We start from the raw sequence: 20697 nt of genomic DNA, 5'->3' as shown, positions 1-20697 counted from the left end.
CACTCTCACCCGGCCTGGGCCACACCCTCACCCAGCCTGTGCCACACAAAGAGCGGATGCTAAGGCAAACTGTGAGCTTGGGGTAGTAAATGTGTCAATAGAAATTTGTGACTCTTTGAAAATCTAGCGTTGTGATGGGATGCTGACAATGAGGGAAGTACACATGTCCAGCCAGAAGGCACGGGGGTTAGCGGGGGGGGGGGGGGGGGGGGGTGTCCACGTACTATCGATTTTGTCATGAAACTCAAACCACTCTACAAGACACTCGTCGGTTTTTAAACTGACAGGCTGCACAGTCACATCAGAGATCTCAATAAAGCAAAGGAAGGCAGAGTCACAAACTAGGTGACTCCGTTCACATTCTCCAGCTTACAGCAGTTCAACTGGATTTTACAAAGACATAAAAGTGATTCTATAGAAGCAATACTTCAAGTTTTGAATTTCAATTCCTTCCTGGGCTAGTGGCATGCGGCTTCTGTCTGGAGCTCATCCCCCACCACATTCATGCTGCCCATCGTTGACAATCACAGGGCGAGTAGGCAGGGCACGGACTGCCACAGGAGGGTGTTAAACTGGGTATCTGGAGAAAACCACCCTGTGACGCTTCCAGCATGCACTGTGCAATGGGTTTATCAAGACAGGACCTCCTTGTAAGTCAAGGAGCCTCTGTACTATGAAACTCTGAAAATAGATCTCATCAACAGAAAAAAACAAATAGATAATATTTGTCTTGAGCCATAGGGGTGGCTGAAGGGGAAGAGGAAATTTGGAATGGGCAGAAACGTCCTGTGTTTTTAAATAACATAAATATACACATTTTGTTCAAATTCATTAAACTGTAGATCTCATATATGTGCATTTAAATATAAATAAACTATACCTCAACAAAGCCGATCATAAGCAGCTGTAATTTTATGTGAAGGTATAACGGTTATCTATGAGAAATATTCTGTATGGGGTGGGAAGATGTACTTTGGATGTCTCAGTACAGATAGATAGCTCAGGACTTCTGCAGTATACAAAGCAATAGAACAGGCCCAAGGTCACTGTTTGATTTTGTGGGCTGGGCAGGTGGGGAGCAGTGCACAGGAGCTCGTCCAGGGCCTTGTATTCGCTGGGAAAGCCTTCTATTCGCTACAAGCCAGCCTAACTTTTCTGTTTTGCTGTTTTGTTTTGTTCCTGGTTTTTGCTTTCTCAAAACAGATTCTCACTCTAAAGCCCTGACTGTCCTAGAATTTACCATGTAGTCCAGGCTGGCCTCAGAATCTGCCCACCTCTGCCTCCCAAGTTCTGGGATTAAAAGCATGCACCACCACTGCCCGGCTTTCTGAATTTTCAAAGATAGTGGACAGCCAGACCTGTTTATATGTAAAAATCTTTAGTAGAATAATAATGTCAATGTTTCCAAGGAAGCAGAAAATAGAAAAATATGACCTGTTTTTCAGCAGCAGATGAAAAGATGGAATTTGGAAAAATGTATTTTTTTTGTCATGTTACATAATTTAACAACTGTTACCAGTGGAGTAGATAATGATTTTAACATAACACATCAGCAAAAAGTGACCGTTAAATATTGAATAAAACTCAAAATATTTCAATATTGTATTCTCTATAATAAAGGACCTATGTAGAGGAGGATTGCTGTCACTTAGCTCTTGCTTTTATTAACATAAGATTTTAATTCAATGTATGTGATTGGGATAAATTGTTAGAATAATTAATGGATAAAGAATTTGTAATGAATTTTGGAAACACACTTTTGTTCTATTGCAAACAAATGTTTAAAATTGATATCCTTAACCTGCGAGATTGCTCTGAAATTTCTTTATGTGTGCCCAGCAACACACTTCTTTGGCTGGCTTTCTTTATGATGCTTTTCAACAAAAATCTAAGAACAGGTTAGCCACGCATTGTATCTTCAAACTAGTGTTGACCCCACTTCAACAGATTAAACAAATAAGGCAAATCAGTTGATCAGAATAAAAAGTTTGAAAAGAAACATACTAAAACAAAGTGTTTATAAAATGTGTGTACACAGCACAGCAAATATACAATTTATGGGCCAGAGAGACAGCACAGTAGACAAAAACACTAGCGGAGCAAGCGTGCAGACCTCAGGTCAATTCCCACAACCTGGATAAAAGCCAGATGCAACACTCCACATGTGTAATTACACAGTCTCACTTTGAGATGAAAAGTGGAGAAAGGAGACCCAAGCAGAAGCTCGTGAGCTGGCTAGCCTGGGTAACACAGCACGGAAGCAGAAATAACCAGAGACCCTGATGAAACAAGTGAGAGGAGAGAACAGAATATCATCTAACCAACTGTCCTCCTACCTCCACACACCCATCACTGCCTGTGGGTACACCTACCCACCCATCCACACACACGCACACACACACGCATACACACACACACACACATCTTTTTAAAACATACATGTTTCTACTGCATAGCTTTTATGACACACGAAAGTCACAGTGATTCTCGATGTTAATCACCTATGTTTATAATTTTAATAAGTGGTATGTATTATTTTTGTAATTTTATGCCGTTTTCTATCTATTCATTCTTCTACAAAGAAAATTCTTTTGGTTTTGTTATGTGGAGATTTACACCATGTTAGACATAGAGATTACCAAAACAGAATACAGAGTCCGAAAATAAACTTAGACATACATGACTATGTCTAATCACATAGTGACTGTTAGCACTGTGTTACAACAACACCGTGAGAAACGATGCTCTAGTCAACAAACATTGCTGGGAAAACTGCATATCCACAAGCTGGAGGCTGAAACTGGAGCTCTGTCCCACACTGAGCGCACACACACACATAATCAAAAAAATCAAAATGTCTTACCATGGATTAAAGATCTAACTAGGAAAACTTGAAACTAAAACTCCAGGAAGAAACATAGGGTATAATCTTTACCACTGGTCTTAGTAATCGTTTTTAAGCTTTAACAACAAAAATAAAAGCAACAAAAGCAAACCCAGGGCTAGGAATGTGGTTCCCCGGCAGAGTACTCACCCAGCATACTCCAGGCTATGGGTTCAATTCTTGGTGCCAGAAAGAAAGCAAAAACAGACAAGCATTCTGTTTATATTTATTAAGCACTAATTTAAAAAAAAAATGGTCAGATCTATTGGACCAATTATAGAAAAAGTGGACTTATATTTTATTTGCCATTTTGCTATTTTACAAAATAATTTTTATTAAAATTTTAAAGAATGATTGTGTTTTAGATCTATTTACGATTAGAATTTAAAGTGAATCCTGCCAGTTTGAAGCCTTCTTTGGAAGAATATACCCTGAAGGTGTCTTGTTAGCATCTTTCCCCTACGCCTCCCTTCAGAGCAGCACGGTCAATCCTGGGCATTTGCTGCTGTTTCCCTGGAGATGAGGGACCTCCACAAGGAAGAATTCTTAAGTGTGGTTGAGAAAAGGTGGGCAAACCAGTCCCTGCTGTCTGGCCTGTGCTGCCACCCTGTGGCCATTTTGTCTGCAAACCCAAACTAGAAGATCCATCTTTTGCTCCTCCCACATTATGAGATAAGCTCTAATGCAGTCCAGGCTGACCTAGAACTCTCTACGTAGCCAACGATAACCCTAAATTCCTCCTGAACCCCTTGCCTTTGTGTTGCTGGCTTTAGGAATGTACAGGCCTGTGCTGCCACGCCTGGTCGTCTTGCACTTTTTTGTCTTGCTTTTCTTTCAACCCACCCTTTTCCTTTGTATCCTTCCCATCAAACCACCTGGCAAGCCTCCCAAGGCCAACTGAGTCCTCTGTCCTTCTTCACTGCAGGCTTGCTTTTCCAAGTCAGGTCCTGTTTCCAAGTGACTTTCTACTGCTACATAGATCTGAGTGTCGACCGAGCTGCAACACAGAAAGTATTATGTAATTAACTAAGTAGTGTGCTCGAATAAAAGTTAATAACACGAGCGATAAAACGTAAATTACTCCTGTCACTCAAGAGAAGCAGCACGTCCCATGCAGCCTTTAGCAAGCACAGCCATCCTGGCTATATCCCAGGTCAGGTTGCCAGATGACTGACTGGAATAGTCAACCGAATAAAGGTCTTTTTAAACGTAGATTTCCTAATCTTCAGTATAATTACATACATATATGTAGATAATACACACAGTTCATCAGCATGAAGATGAAGTGTGGCAGGTGGGCTAAGACAGAAGCTTCTCCCTTGGGGGAGGCAGTAATCTGCCTAGCAGAGGTCTTCCTCAGAACTATGGTCGAGGCTTTAGTTTGTTTGTTTGTTTTCATGGAACAATAAAGTTCAATGTTAGCCTTAGAATCCACGTTAAGAGCCAGATGCAGGAGCACACACACATCTGTAGTTCAGCATGTCCTCTGAGATACAGAAACAGAACAATCACAGAAAGCTCACAGGCCAGCAAGTCTGGTGACAGTAGCAGTGAACACTGAGGTGTCTCAAGCAAGGTGGAAGGCCGGGATCTACCCCCAAGGCTGCCTTTCTAATCCCCACACAGATGCCATGGCACGTAAATACACACCTCATGCAGGGGAGGGGAAAGTTGGGGAAGAGAAGGGAGGAGGGAGGAGGGGAGAGAGGAGAGAACACCTTTGCAGTAGGAATGGAATTGGAGGATATAATGTCAAATAAGTCCCACAAACAGACAAATATTATATGTTTTCATATGTTAAAGTGTAAAAGCTTTAAAAGAAGACAATAAAATGGGAGTTCTCAAGGTCTGGGAAGCAAGAGGAAAGGGGTATAGTGAGGAGACTGACAAGTACAGGGATACAATTAAATGAAAGGAACAATGTCTAATGTCTATAACACAGGAAATTAACCACACTTAGCAGCAATTAGTTGTGTTGCAAAATTGTACGGGGATTTCGATTGTTCCCAACAGAAAGAAATATTAAATATTTTTTAATATTTTTTAAAAAAAAAAGGTTTTACCAATTAGCCTGATCATTACATATAAGTATGTTCCATTGTTACATGATAATTAGAACTTTAATATATATCTTTAATATAATTGAGCTTCCTAAAACCACCTTAATACACAACTGAGTGATATTACAAGGCTCCGGTTTCCTGCTCCTCTCAGCTTGACTCTCTCTAGGACACGATTTAGTGAGTATCCAGGCCACCACTGAAGGAGCATGGCATGCACGGGCTGATTACGCAGAGCCTGTGGGGCCTGTTTCCTCCTTCTCCTACCTTGACTAGAGCCTGTTGCACAGCTAAACCTTTTTATTGCAGAAGTATCTCAACAGCTTTATAGAATTGCCACTTTTTAAAGTTTTTTTTTAGATAATGACTTTATAAATATATATATATCTGTCTAGCCTGGAACTCACTACAAGGCTGGCCCCAAACTCACAGAGATCTGCCAGACTTTACCTCCACGCACCAAGTACATGCTGGGAATAAAGGCACATACCACCACACACAGTTTTTTTTTTTTTTCCCAAGTAATATGGTGTAGTATCCTTTATCAGAGTTAAGCAGAAGATGAGCTATGGGAATCAACTCCCAGTCATTTGTAAATTCGTTCAGTGAGGAGATGCTCTGAACACAAAAGGAGAATCAAGAAAGGTGTGGCCCAGGCAAAAGGTGGGGTGGCAGGAGATGCAAGGAAGCCAGGCAGCAAGTTACTGGTTATCATTAGCTGACAGGTGCACCTGAGACCTCAGAAAACACAGAACCCCAGAGAAAATATCCAGCCTCCAAGGAGCCCCATGGCGGAGAGGGGGCTGCTGGCACCGACCATGGAAGCACGTCACAAATGACAATACAAGCACACAGAGGGGGCTTCTGGGAGCCCTCCTCCCCAAGGAGCTGGAGTACATATGCTTAAAAGCTGTGAGTACTAACTAATAGGAATACACACCCATCACCACCTACTCAGTCCCGGAGCCTGAGGAAGAGCAAAGGAAAAAGAGCACAGTGGATAACAACAGTATCCGACCTACTGTCTGAGAAACAGTGAGCAGGGAAAATGTGAAAAAGGATGAACAGAGAAAGGGCCACAGATACACCAGAAGCAAAGCTTTTGGTAAAATGAAGGGAGTTGGGCTGGAGAGATGGCTCAGAGGTTAAGACATGAGCTGCTTACGGTCCTGAGTTTAATTCCCAGCAACCACATGGTGGCACACAACCATCTCTAAAGGGATTTGGTGCTCTCTGCTGCCCGGCAGGCATGCGGGCAGGCAGAACAGTGTGTAAATAATAAATAAATAAATAAATAAATAAATAAATAAATCTTTTTTTAAGAAAAATGAAGGAAGCCACACATACAAATAGCAAGAGTTTCCCAGGGAGTGGAAAATGCTGCCACTTTCCCTAACTCCTATTTAGACAGAATAAAGAACTCCCCCTTGGGCTGGAGAGATGGCTCCACAGGCAAGAATACTGGTCGTTCTTGCACAGGACCTGGGTTTGGTTCCCAGCATCCAATATGGTGGGCTCACAACAGTGTGTGATCCACTTCCAGGAGTTCAAATGCACCCTGCTGGCTTCCTCAGATCCTGTGTACATGGCGCAGATACAAACAAGCAGGGCAGAGCTTTCAGACATGTAAAATAATTTTTTTAAATTGTTGTAAGAAAAAAAAAGTGGGAGTATGGGTCTGTTTGTCCTTGCTCTTTCCAAAACCAATGTCACAGAAAGGCAGACCTCCCAAGGAGTGGTCCCTGGCACCTGCAAAGACAATAGCATCCCAAATCTCATTCATGCACTAAGCCTGTCATCTATTCGAGACAGAAAAGAAGGCTAGAAGAGGGTCTTAGGTTTTATTCTTACAAAGAGAAAAAAAAAAATCAACGCGTTCACTTAAACTGTTAGATATCACTCTTGTCCGGATGGGAATAAGTAAGCAGAAATGTATATTTTCATCTTTGGAACAGGTGGTTTGATATGCAAATGGACTAATAAGTGTCAGAGCCGTATCCTAGCAGTAGCTACTTTCCAAACGTTACCATGGCACCAATTCAACAGTGTTCTTAGAGGCAGCCACACCTCAGCAAGGACGAACTTGGGCCAGAGAAATTAAAAGAACTAACAGAAACTGCAAGAAAGCCTTGATGTGGTATCAGAGGTGAGTCTGTAAGGCACAAATGCCCCCTGAAGCTAAGTGAAACAAGGCTTCAAGGAAAAACAAAGGAAGGACCAGCGCCTCTCACACCTGGAGTGTGATCCAAGCCTGGAGACAAAACGATGGTAATTATAACTGCTGACATTTGTTTTTAGCTCCAAGCAGATTGTGCACAGATTGGGAAGGGCAAACTCCAGTCTCCAGTTACTCCAGTGCGAACTGAGCCTTAGCAGCGCTCGCTAGATACTAGCTGGCTGAAACCGGAGCAGTCTGTCCTCACAGCGTGGCTCGCTTATGCCAAACAGAGGAAGTCTGTCCTGCCATGGCCACAGTCCAGGGCCACTCACCACTGGGTGTGAGAGGGAGAGAGTCTTCCAGCAAGCGTAGCTCCCCATATCTCTCATGCTTACTGCCAGCAAGTCTGTTCTTCAGAGGACAGTGTGTATGTCCTGAGCACAGGCAAAGCTGGGGGGGGGGGGGTGACACACGACCGAGCAATTAGTGACACAAGTAGCCAGGAACACACTTGGTTTGTGAGCCAGTCAAGGCTTCTGAAGTAGCCCTGGGCCACCTGGATAAGAAAAAACAAAGAGACAGATACCAAAATAAAAAAAAAATTTAAAAAAAAAAACCTTAATATAAGTGGTCTATAATCGATAACGTCATACAATAAACCTTGAGTTCTACAAAAGCTTAAAGGGAATGGCATTCTTTCCTTTAGAGCAGGCTGGCAAAAGGACAACCCAGACTCTAGAAAAAGAGAAAACTACAGTAGAGAACCTCAGTAGTTGACACAGGGAAGCCATTAAACAAGAACTGGAGAGCTCCTTCCTTTATACCAAAGCCAGTGGTCACCAGGATCGCCTTCCAGACAGTAACACACTGTGACGGGCTAAGGCCGAAACCCAGGCAGGAGAGGAGTGGAAATAACAGCATGTTTGGGAAACTAACCAGGAGTTTCCATGTTGCTGCCATTATTGTGAATAACTACGGACCCCTTGCTTTCCTAACTGCAGTTATGGGTCACTGCATTCTTAGTTCCACACACAAGCTTCAGAAATAATAATGAAGACACAATGGGTCCTCCTGATATTTTTCCATGTAATTTGTGAAACAAAAACACTGATACACAAGGGAGAAAAATTCATCTGTATCAGTTTATCTTCCAACTGCTGATGGCATCGCTGTTCCTTCCGGTCTGTTCTAAGTGTATGTGGGCATGGTGTTCAAGCGTGTGTGCGTTCCTGTTCTTACTGTGTGAACGTGGTGGGCTGGATGTGCATCTGTGTGCACGAGAGTGTGGAGGCCCAAGGCTGACCTCTAGTATCTTCCTCCATGGCTTTCCATCTTTACCTTGTGAGCCAGGCTCTTGCACTGAACCTAGCGCCTGCCATTTGGGCTAGTCTGGCTGGTCAGCTTAGGATTCTCCCTCTTGCCTCTCTTGGGCTCCCATGCTTTTAGGTGGGTTCTCCCAGTCCTCTCATTTGCACAGCAAGCACTTTACTCAACCTGAGCCATCTCCCCCTGTCCCTGCTGGTCTTTGTGATGCGTGTTTGTTAACAAAATCATGTTTTAAGCCTTTCTTTTGTTCTCTTGTATTCATCTCTGTGTCACTGCATTTTTCTCTGGTGGATTGGGATTGTTTTATTTTCCCCCTTTTTTTTTTATTTTTTGTACATTTTTAATTAATAAGAAATGTTTGGGTTTTTTTCCTTTTTTATAATTTATTCACCTTACATCCTGATCGTAACCCCCTCCCTCATCTCCTCCGGGTCCTATCCTCCCTCCCCCTTCCCCCATACTCCCCTCCCCTAGTCCTCAGAAAGGGGAAGCCCTCCTCCCCTACTATGTGACCTCAGCCTATCAAGTATCATCAGGACTGCCTGCATCCTCTTCCTCTGTTGCCTGGCTAGGCCGCCCCACCAGAGAGAAGTGATCTAAGAGCTGGCAAATGACTCATGTCAGAGAGAGCCCCTGCTCCCCTTACTAGGGAACCCACATGGAGACTAAGCTGTCAATTGGCTACATTTGAGCAGGGGTTCTCGTTCCTCTCCATGCATGGTCCTTGGTTGGTGCGACAGTCTCTGCAGGCCCTCCTGTGCCCAGATTGGTTGGCTTTGTTGGTCACCTTGTGGAGCTCCTATCCCCTCCAGATCCTTCTATCCCCCCACTCTTCCATATGACTCCCAGAGCTCTGCCCAAAGTTTTGGTGGGCTGGGATTGTAATTGGAATGATGAACTGGATGTCACTCAGTGGTGAGCCACACTAAAGGCACAAAACTTATGGGTATAAATTTAGGCTTAGTCTTAACAAGCAATGACAGCAGACTGATGAGTTTGCCTGAGGAGGTCAGGGAGGACTGATGCTCAAGATTAGCAGGAAATCGTTTTAGGTGCCAAGACACCTGTCCTTTGCCAAGGGCTAAAACCAGTTTTCCAGAGCAAAGTGATTCCAAGGACTAGGAAGTCTTAAAGGGATCAGCTGCATCAGGAATATGTTGTCCTAAGGAGGGAGCTGAGACAAACACCAAATCCTGCAGGTTAAATTAGCTTCAGGGATGGACACAAATCTACAGTGTAGGCCAGGGGTGGCACACATCTAACTCCCAGAGTCAGGGGGCCAGCCAGCCTGGTCTACACGGCAGGTGCCAGGCCAGCTACGACTATATAGTGATCAAAACACACAAACAAAACAAAACAAACAAACAAAAACTATAATCTGAGGTCCTCGGTGCCAGAGTTACCTCAGGGCTGTTAGCCATTGAATAATGGTAGCTTGAACACAGTCATACTTCATCCCCAGCTAGACTAGAGCTTCTAAAACATTTTCCATAAGATTCCCACAGGAAACTCACACGTTTCATGCAATCAAATGAAATAGTGTCTGGGTTCCTCTGAACCGGGAAGTCAGATTGCGGAGAGATGCTCAGAGGGTGAAGCGCTTGCTGTGCAAGCCTGAGCCTGTAAGTTTGGATCCCCAAGATGTGTAAAGTCAGTCACAGAGGCGCATGTCTGTGAACCCGGAGCCTGGTGGGAGGCAAAGACAGTCAGATCCCTGGGGCGTATGGCTAAACAGTCCAGCAGAAACTGTAAGCTGTAGGTGCAGGAAGAGAGCCTGCCTCAAAAGCTAAGATGAAGATCAATAAAGAAAAATATGTGAGCTGGGCGGTGGTGGTACACACCTTTAATCCCAGGGAGAGACAGGTCCAGCCTGTCTACAGAGCAAGTTCCAGAACAGCTGGGGCTGCACAGAGAAACTCTATCTTGGAAAAAAAAAAAAAAAAAAGTAGAAAGAAAAAAACACATGAAGTCAATCTCTGGCCTCCACAGGAGAGTGCACTGCTAAACACATATACACACATGTACACATATAACACAGAGAGAAAATAAATAAACCGAGAAGACAGGGCATCAAAATGTTCCCATGGGAGAGACAATGATAAAACTGAAGTGTAAGGCCACTGAAGCAAACACTTACTTCAATTGTCAAAGTCTAAGTGAAAAATACATTCAGAGCTGGGCTTGGGCATATGCCTGTAATCCCAGCACTAGGGAGGATCTCTGTGAGTTTGAGGGCAGCCTAGTCTACAAAGCGAGTCCAGGACAGCCAACGCTACACAGAGAATCCCTGTCTCAGAAAAAGAAAACCAAATAAATAAAGTGTATATATATATATATATATATATATATATATATATATATATATATATATATATATATATATATATATGGATATAATAGTTTACCTGATTTGTATTATCTGCCTTACCTGTCTTGCTGTCTGGGCAAAGATATATGTGAATAACCAAGCCACAAATACTTTGCCTAACCTGGGGTGCGTGTCTATAATCTCCACTACTCAGGAACTCAGGAGACTGAAGCAGGAGAGTTACAAATTCAAACCTAGCCTGGACCATGGAGGACAACTTAATGATACTCTGTATCAAAATTTAAAAAAGGGGGGACTAGAATGATGGTAGATGCTCATAACCACAGCACCTGGGAAGGCAAGAAGTCAAGGCAGGAGGATGAGGAGTTCAAAGTCAGTCTTGGCTACAGGAGATTTTGTTGCATACCTTCATCCCCCAGAAAAACAGAATCTGAAAAAGGGTTGGAGATACAGCTCAATGGCAGCACTTCCACAGTAATGTGACTGACAATCAATCAATAAATACTGAGGAAAGTTATGAGGACTAGTTAATCATGCTTAATGAAAAGGGCTTTTCTGAATACAACACAAAAAATTAACCACAAAATAAAGACTCACCACATAAAATGTAGAATTTGGTGCAATTAAATAACATCAATAGGGAAATACTCAAACTATATTATTTGCTTGCATGAAAATGGCCTTATGAAACCCTGTGTAATAAAACAAAAAATAAATTAAAAAATAAAAGACAAACATAATCAAGGGGCTCTATAAACCAGATAATGTTTTAAAGGTTTACTTTTTATTTTATATGTACAAGTGTATTGTACATGTATGGAGCTGCATGTAGGGATGTGCACCATATGTGTGCCTAGTGCCCAAAGGGGCTAGAAGAGGGTATCAAATCCCCCGAAACTGGAGTTACAGTTGTGAGCCATCATGTAGGTCGTAGGAACCAATCCTGGGTACTCTGCAAGAACAGTAAGTACTCTTAACCACTGAGCCATCTCAGCACTCTCCACTTTTAAGAAATGATAGACATAAGACTATTGACACATAAAGAGCTCTTGCAAATCAATACAGAAAACATGAGGTTTAAAAGGAGATGAGGGATCAAGAACAGTTTAGAGAAAAATAAGTGCTACAGACCCATAAGCCAGTGAAATATGTTCAGGCTCACTGGGAAGAGAAAACGTATGCATCCCAACAACCAGATAATACCAGTGCATACCTGTCAAAGCGGCAAATGGGGTGACAATGACCACTGGGACCCAGGAAGATGAATTAGCCTTTCTAGGAAACAATTTGACAAATACAATGACTTAAGGATAATCTACACTAACTGAAAGGAATCAGACACAGAAACAATTTACTTAGAAAAACATTCATCAAAATGCTGTTAATATTTAAAAGAGGCAAAAATTTAAATTTTATAGTTATATAATAAAATGCTAACTAACCATGAATATTGCTTTTTGGAGTAATTTTTCTAACAGGAAAATTCTATGGTGCTCTACAAGTGAGATAAGGTTATAAAACATGGTCTATGGAATACAGAACACACATGTATGTGTGTGTATATGTCTGTGTATATGTGTATATATATATATATATATATATATATATATATATAGAGAGAGAGAGAGAGAGAGAGAGAGAGAGGGAGAGAGACTGAAAGAAGAGACCTATAATCAGTAATTGTAATATAAACGCATACAAACTGGTGAGTTTCTTCTTTTTTCTATACATTCAGTTATTCTCTACATGAAACACCTGGTACTTACACAGTAGCTTAAAATGGTTTAACATCTATATCATAATGCCCCAGGTTAAAAAAAAAAAACATAATAACTCGAGAAATATGTTTAAAAGAATAGCCATTACTTAAGGATCTCAACATTTGGGATTGAATATCCCAGAAAGCACTGATTTTCTATATTCTAAAGAAACAATATGTTTCCATTATAGTACTTTTGGAAACCCCTCCAACAAGGCCCACCAACTGAAAATAAGCACTCAGATGTGGGTGAATTTGTGCCCAATAGCCAGACAATACACAAGTGGTACTTCTGGAAGTCTCTGACCTTCAGCAAAACTGACCCTGCGAGCCAACTCTGAAAAATACAGCATCTTCATATTACTGCCAGTGGTTTTCAGAAACGGCTCATTCAAAAGGCAAGCACATTCAAAACCCAGGTCCTGTCCATCAGCCGGGACCACTCTCAGATAAGAGTCAAAGGAAGAAACCAGGAACAAAACAACAAAGCCTGCTCGCTTCTTTGGGCTTTCCCAAGTAGGGATCACTATGGGACTTGTACTGCTGCCACTAAGAGCTACGGTTGGTTGAGTCATGTCTGGCACACAGTGAAGAGTTAGATATTATATACATATATTATATATGTATATATATATGTATATATATATATACATGATATTAGTTAATCCTAAGACAACCTTATGAGTACATACTATTATCATCTTTGTAGCCAAGGAAGCTGTGGCTCTAGAGGCCCATGGACTTACCAAAGCTAAGAACCACTAAGCTCAAGAAGCAGAACAGCCCAGCCTTGAATGTAGGCAGTCTGTTAACCCAGCTGCTCTACAGACATGGACTCCATGAAACCGGCAAAGTTGTATTCTGATTTCTCTTTAGTCTCCCCCTTTCCCCCGCACCCACCACAGCCTCAACAAGGGAAAATGAATCTTGAACTCTGTAATCTACTTTCCTATGTCTCACCTTTAGGATAAAATATGCTTTTCTAGAGACTGTGCCGTTGTGCTAGCTTCCTCAAAGGAAACTAGAGCTTGGTAAATATATGCGCTGTCTTCAGTTTTTCCCACTATAGTTTCATGGCTAATTTCTCTTCCTTGTTTAGATCTGCAGCTAGAAGATAATGAAGTCAACGATGGAGCCTCTGTCTGAGGAGTTCTAATTCATGGTGGAACGATGGTCAAACCTCACCACTGGCTAAGCTTCCCCCTAGACTGCTCTAACTAGCCTTACCACATTCGGACAGGCGAAGACGTTTCCTACACAGAATTCCAACACATTTTTGGATTCTCATGGTCTACAAACCCTCAAACAAAACACCTCACATTCTATGAGCTGAGAAGTTCCTCTGGGGACTTGATACAAAAGGGCCGTGCTAGTAACTGCACTGGGAATCACAGCCACCCAGGTTCAATGCTGTTAGAGAGGGATGGTCACCGTGACTCATCCATATCCCATAACAGCAACATCAAACGTATCATCCTATATTCCAACAACTCTCCTTGTAATGAGGCTAACCACTGCTGCATTAGCAAAATGCAGAGTTTCCTGATGATGTATTCAGATGTCACTCTTAGTATTTTCTTTTCTCATCTTTCATACTGAGAATCAATTTCCTACCTCAGCATGCAACCATGAGGCTCTTTAGGGTCTGGCCAGTTTACAGCCCCAGGTTGCTTTGAGTCCAATAAGTGGTGGCCTTTGGCATTTTATTCTCAACAATTTTGTTAGTGGTGTCTCAGGATCAACTATTCTCCCACCCTTTACACCTGGGCAAATACTGGCCGACAGGTACAATGCTTATGAAATAAACTCCATAACAGGTGTGAAGCCCTATTTTATTGATGTATTTCAGAGCCAGCAAAAAGAGCATCAGAACATGAAGGCTCGGGCAGCTCTGGGAAGCCATCCCCTAAACAATGCTGCTCCTGGATAATGGCAACTCAGGCTGAGTCAGGACCTCAGGACTCCTATTGTTTTCATGCTGGTACCTTATAAAGATCTACCGCCAACCCATATAGGACAAAACCCACAGAATGTGGTGAAGCACTTGAATATGCCTCAAATGTCATCCTTCGAGGCCGAAGACCTCAGAGAACCTTCCACAGGCAAGCCAGAGAAGGTGGTGGAGGTCACAGACAAGTCTGTAAGCAGCAGAGAGGCAAAGGAAAAAAAAAAAAAAAGAACAGAGATGGGAGACACAAACACTGTCTTCATCAAGACAAACAATCTACTAGACAGGTAAGCAAAAACTAGACAGTCTCTCTCCTGGCTCTGACTGGGGATAAACTGATGTCATAAAAGCAAAACCTGATTATTTACTCTAACAACCACAATAAGTGATACAATTTTCAACATAATCCAAAATTAGCATGAGCAACTTGCTCTTTCTGAAAGTAATAGTAACAAAATAAATATTTTCTTAAATTTTATTTTATTATTTGTATGTGTATGAGTATTTTGCCTGCATGTATGTCTATGTATGTATGTGTGTACAATGCCCTGAAGAGGACATCAGACCCCCTGAGACTGGAGTTACAAACGGTTGTAAGTTGCTATGTGGGTCCTCTGGAAGCACAGCTATTACAGCACAGTGCTGTTAACCATTAGGACATCTCTCCAGCCCCAACATACATGTTTTGAAGCAGAAAAGGAGTGTCATTGCTCTAGCCTACCCACATTATCCTTCCAAAAGGGATGTGGATTAAATAGCTTCCTAAATTGGTTTCAGTATAACATATGCTGTAAAATTAGAGAACACCTAAAGTTACTGACATTAAGTGCTGTCTCCAGGGCAAAGCAGTGGTTTTTCACTGATTATTGACTATGGTCAAAAGATTTTGGGGCAACCCATTTTTTTCTAAAGTGATTCAGAATTGTTTTGTGTACATAAAAGCTCTTCTGCAAATTGGTTACATGTGGCTACAAAACTTGACTTTTTGGAAACCCAGTGTGATCTTTCCAACTCAGAACTCTCCCTCCCAAGTAGATCATAGGGGCAGGATGATGTGTGAGGATCTTCAAAGGCACCTCCATCGTGTACTATACTAAACTCCACACCACTCTCTCTGGCTTCCAACGTTCTTTATTTCCTTATCATCAAGATAGCAATTTCCTATAGGGCACTCTAAATTAAGTACTCAAGTGCATTCTTTCTCCTTCTCTCTCTCCTCTCTCCTCTCCTCTCCCCCTTCCCCCCCTCCCTCTCCCACTTTTTTTCCCTCTCCTTTTCTCCCTCCTTTTTAATTTCCCTTCCTCTGTGACATATAACACAATATCCACTCAAAATGTAGGGAGCACAGTTGATTCTCCATCTCAATAAATTCACCAGCCACTACTCCTCACCATCCTGTATCCACTCTGGACCAGTGCCTGTTTAACCACCCTCCAAAAAATATCTTTGGTTGTAACTATTACCATTATCCCTTTTCTACTGTAGCTCCACAATGCAAAAATGTATGTATATTTCTTTCCATTTTTCCGACTTCTTCTTCTTTGCCAATCTATATGTGTACATCCTCTTAAATTCTTCAAAATATAGTTCCTTTAAGAAATTTTCCTTGATTAATCCTCTGAGTCACTTAAATAAAATTACATTGCTTAGCTGAGCCTATAATCCCAGAGCTCCGGGAGGCAGAGCAGGTGGATCTCTGAGTTTGAAGCCAGCCTGGTTTACAAAGTGAGTCCAGGACAGCCACGTCTATATAGAGAACCCCTGTGTCAAAAAAAGAAAAGAAAAGAAAAATATTACATTGCTTATATATAATCCACATTTGCTGTTTCATTTCTCCCTTGGTAATATATAAATTCATACTATAGAAAAAGTACATTCATATGCAAATTCCCATTACATTTTCACATACAGAGTCAAAGCTGACTCAAAATCATGCTACTTTAATAAGTAGTATGCTAAAATTAACATTAAATCCCATAATATTCCATGAAAGGAGAGGAGGAGATAAAAAATTGTCTTAGGAATAGAAATGTAAATTGTCATTAAAACAAACATGAATAAAATCTTTAAAGAAAATTTCTGTCTTTAGCCTGCAGATTTTGATCAAAATAATGGAATATAATTTTATCAAATGTATACAGTGATTATTATCTAAAGAGATACATTGAATATTATTATTAAATTATAAAACCCTATGTCCATAAATTGGAATGCTATGTTTGGGGGGAAAAAAAGAACAGCAACATAAGGAATTTGGCATTTCTAATTATTCTAAGAATAGAATCAGGGGCTGAGCACCTAACTCCATAGTATGCACCTAACATCACAAGACCCTGGCTTTATTCCTTAGCGCCTCTCCTGCCAAATTAAGAAGATAAAATCATTGCTATAAAATGAATCTTCAAAGAGGTGAAGTAGACCACAACGTCCCTCGGGTCTCAAAGTACACAGTCTGAAATCTGTGAACTCAAGTTTCAAACATGAATTTGGATTTCCGTGGTATATAACCAGAGGAGAAATGTTGGCAGACTTATAGGAAAGGGAAATGCCCTGGATCATTACATATTTATACTAATTAGACAGGCCTGGACCTCAGAAAAGGAACATGAACAACAGGTCACAAGTTCAGGCCAATACTATAAAAAAAATGTATGGCCTTAGCCACATGTGGGCTACACAGTGAGGTTTTGTTTGTTTGTTTGTTTGTTTGTTTGTAGACAGGGTGTCACTGTCTACAACCTGTCTACAGTAGCCCTGGCTGTCCTGGAACTCACTTTGTAAACCAGGCTGGCCTTGAACTCAGAGATTCACCTGCCTCTGCCTACCAAACCAGGGATCAAAGGCATGCATCACCAATGCCAGACATAACTTTCCTAAAACAAAAAAAAAAAAAAAAAAAAGTAATGTTTCTGCAAAAGCAGGAGTAAGAGCAAGGATGATCTTGAACCTCCTGATCCTCCCAAGCGATCGAATTAGAAGACATGCACCACCACACCCAGTTTCTAGGGTAATCAGTATTTGAACCCAAGGCCTTGTGTATGCTAGCCAAGCATTCTCCCACCTCAGCTATGTTCTTTAAGGAACTTCTGAGCTCTGCCTCCTCTAAGAAAATACACAGCAAAGCAACTTTTCAAAGGAGTGAGCTCTTACACACAGTGACATGTCTTGCTCACTCACTGCACAGTGGGCTCCTGCTCATGTATGGCTGCTCCAGAGATTGAGAGAGCGAAAGTTTGGATGCTCTGACCCTCTTTAACAAACTGGCAATGGTAATATTGAAAAATATCACTACCAGCAGATGTGGTGGCACACGCCTTTGATCCTAGCACTCAAGGGCAGAGGCAAATGGATCTCTGTGTGTTCAAGGCCAGCCTGATCTACACAGAGTTCCAGAACAGAGAGGGCTACATAGAGAAACTCTGTCTGGGGGGATAGGGGGAGAAATATCACTGTACCACACAAAATGAAGTTCCAAATAAATAAAATAGAAGCCAACAAATTAAACCAGTTACTGATACAGACCTGAAAAAGTCTGGCTCAGAGTTCAGCTCTCAGCTTTGTAGGCCCAGTTATATATGTAGACAATTTGAAAAGAACGGATGTGGATCAGAAGTAGACAGATTTACAAAGCTCCCAAGGCTGGCATGTAAAGATGCCCAGTAAACTGATTTCCAGTGGGGCCTACAGCTGCATGTGCACACAAACATCTAAGTCATCCAGCTTTGCAGTCCTCCCTGTGTATGAATTATAATCAGAAGCTCGCTGGATTTGAATGAGGATTCGAGCATGTGACTGTCTGAGTTAAATGTTTGTGCTGTCTGATTCCGAAGACAGACACCTGTCGTTTGGGATAAAATAATGAGGTATGTGCAGGGATTTCTGTCTCCTGGAGTGTCTGGGTGTGTGGGGCCTATAAGAGACGGCATGGTCTATAACTGACTCCTGCTGTGTTTAACATATTGATTTTCTATTGTCATTTGTTGTTGATAATGTTGTTTGAGACAAGTTCTCTTTGTGTAGCCCAGGCTGTCCTAGTAGTCCCGGTGTAGCCCAGGCTGGCCTCCAGCTCTAGGCAATCTCCCCCCATCAGCCTCCTGAATGTGGGATTCCAGGTGTGAGGCTCCACACCCAGATTTCTTGATATTCAATAACTTCATCAAGTTACGGTCTAATCCTCACCCCCTGACCTGACAGTAAATCTTTTTTCTTTACATATCTTGACTTGTGCACGCACTTGTGACCATCGGCCTTTAGTGACTGTGCAGGACTTTGCCAGACCTCTGCTATACATCTTTTTGACCGATAGCACATAGTTTAGCAAAAAGTTTAGCTCACCGAATGTAATCCTATTCATCTCATTTTCAAGGCTCTAAGGAAAGCCATGTGGCAACTCCCACTAATTAATACTATTACTAGCCAACATTTTCTGAGAGTTTATGTCAGGTATTTTAAGCACTTAAGTATTAACTCATTCAGTCCCTCCAATAATGCTAGGAAGCAGGTGCTATTATACCTGTTTTACAAATAAAAAGAAAATACTTGCAAAGAGCTGATAAGGGCCTGAGCAGTAAGTCAAAACTGATGACTGAGCCAATAGTCAAATCTATGCGTGATTCCAGAGCCCATGTTCTATTCTCCACAGCTTCACTAATGGCACGTGGTGTCTGAGAAATCCAGTTCCCACAAGTAGCTCCTTGTGACTTCTCGGTAATTATGCTCAAACTGTACCAAGAGCCATCTTCGAGATGCAGAAAGCCAAGTATCCAGCACAATCTGGGTTGGAGACTCTCGGCTGTTCTAGATGACAGAGCTTTGGCTTTTAACTCACCCCATTTGCCTTCACCCAGCATGGCAAACATAAATCCCAAGATTATCTGACTGTGGGGTACCAAATAGCAGACCCAAGGAAATAGAATGTGGACTTATTTTACTTAAAATTTGTTAAAATTAAAAGCATTTGCTTTCTATTAAAAAAAAAGAAAAGAAAAAGAAAAGAAAGGAAGGAAGGAAGGAAGGAAGGAAGGAAGGAAGGAAGGAAGGGAAAGAAGGAAGGAAGGAAGGAAGGAAGGAAGGAAGGAAGGAAGGAAGGAAGGAAGGAAGGAAGAAAAAGCAAATATAAACTTGCTTTTTGGTATATACCTCTAAGAAGTGAAAGTAAAGACTTGCGGTAGTTATGAACCCATGTTTACAGTAACATATTACCCCAAAGTGTAAGAAAATAAATCGTGTCCCTTGACACATGGGTAGGTAAACAAAATGTAGCATTTGTTATGTAAATGGAATGCTAGGGGCTGGAGAGATGGCACTGGTCCTTGCAGAGGACCCAAGTTTGCTTTCCAGCACCCACATGGCAGCTCACAACCATCTGAAACTCCAGTTCCTGGAGAATGGATGCCCTCTTCTAGCCTCTGCTGGCACTTGTACTCATACAGATACACACATACACAAATAAATGAATGATAAATATTTTAAAACATAACAATAAGATGAAATGAAATGTTAGCATTCAAATAAAAAAAGAAATTGATAGATGCCACAAGTGAATGAACTTGAGGACATTATACCAAGTGAATTCAATCAGTTGTAAAGTGACAAACACTGTGAGTTTGTATGACACACCCAATAAGTCAAGTTGATAAAATAAAATGTCAGGTGCTGGAGGGAGGAGGAAGTGGGGAGTTATTGTTTAATAGATGTAGAGTTTCAGCTCTGTAAAATGATGAATTGTGGTTAAGACTGTACAGCAGTGGGAATGTGTTTAATATTAAATACCCATACATTTCAAAAGAGCTTCGATGGCCAACTGTGAGCATGTGTGAGGGAGGAGGTGTGCACGAGTGTGGGTGAGCCCGTGTATTTCCGTGCTTGTTGTGCAGGTACACATGGGGGAACTGCTATTCGTGCGCCTGTGAACAAGGCAGGTGGAGGCCAGAGGTCAGTCTCAGGTGTCATTCCCCAGTCGCTAGCCGCATAGGCTGTTTTTCATTTTTAGTTTCTGCTTTTTAAAATATTTTAATTACATGTGTCTGGTATGTGCACATGAGTGCTGACCATCTGAGAGGTCAGAAGTGTCAGATGTGGAGCTAGAGCTACATGTGGTTATGAGCTACCCTTCATAGAACTTAACTTTACAAAAGAAATGAGTACTCTTTAACTTCGGAGCCATCTCTCCAGCCCTGCCTCCACCATGAAATGGGTCTCTCACTGGCCTGGGCTCATGGATTTGGCTACGC

General features: G+C 41.8%; 2 protein-coding genes across 3 annotated transcripts in view; one reads left to right on the top strand and one right to left on the bottom strand.

Moving 5' to 3' along the window:
- The window catches only part of Apobec4 (apolipoprotein B mRNA editing enzyme catalytic polypeptide like 4), a 43239-nt gene that overhangs the window by 17216 nt on the left and 5326 nt on the right, over positions 1 to 20697 (top strand). Inside the window, 3 exon segments of the mRNA XM_055624397.1 lie at positions 13667 to 14099; positions 14101 to 14751; positions 20341 to 20398. Coding sequence (XP_055480372.1) covers positions 13667 to 14099; positions 14101 to 14751; positions 20341 to 20398 — 1142 coding nt within the window.
- The window catches only part of Rgl1 (ral guanine nucleotide dissociation stimulator like 1), a 257004-nt gene that overhangs the window by 231050 nt on the left and 5257 nt on the right, over positions 1 to 20697 (bottom strand). The window lies entirely within an intron of this gene.

The sequence above is a fragment of the Psammomys obesus genome, unplaced genomic scaffold, assembly GCF_907164565.1.
Source record: "Psammomys obesus unplaced genomic scaffold, mPsaObe1.curated_primary_1811, whole genome shotgun sequence".
In the NCBI taxonomy this organism is placed as follows: domain Eukaryota; kingdom Metazoa; phylum Chordata; class Mammalia; order Rodentia; family Muridae; genus Psammomys; species Psammomys obesus.
Note: the sequence above shows the minus strand (reverse complement) of the source record. Positions and strands in the feature narration are given on the sequence as shown.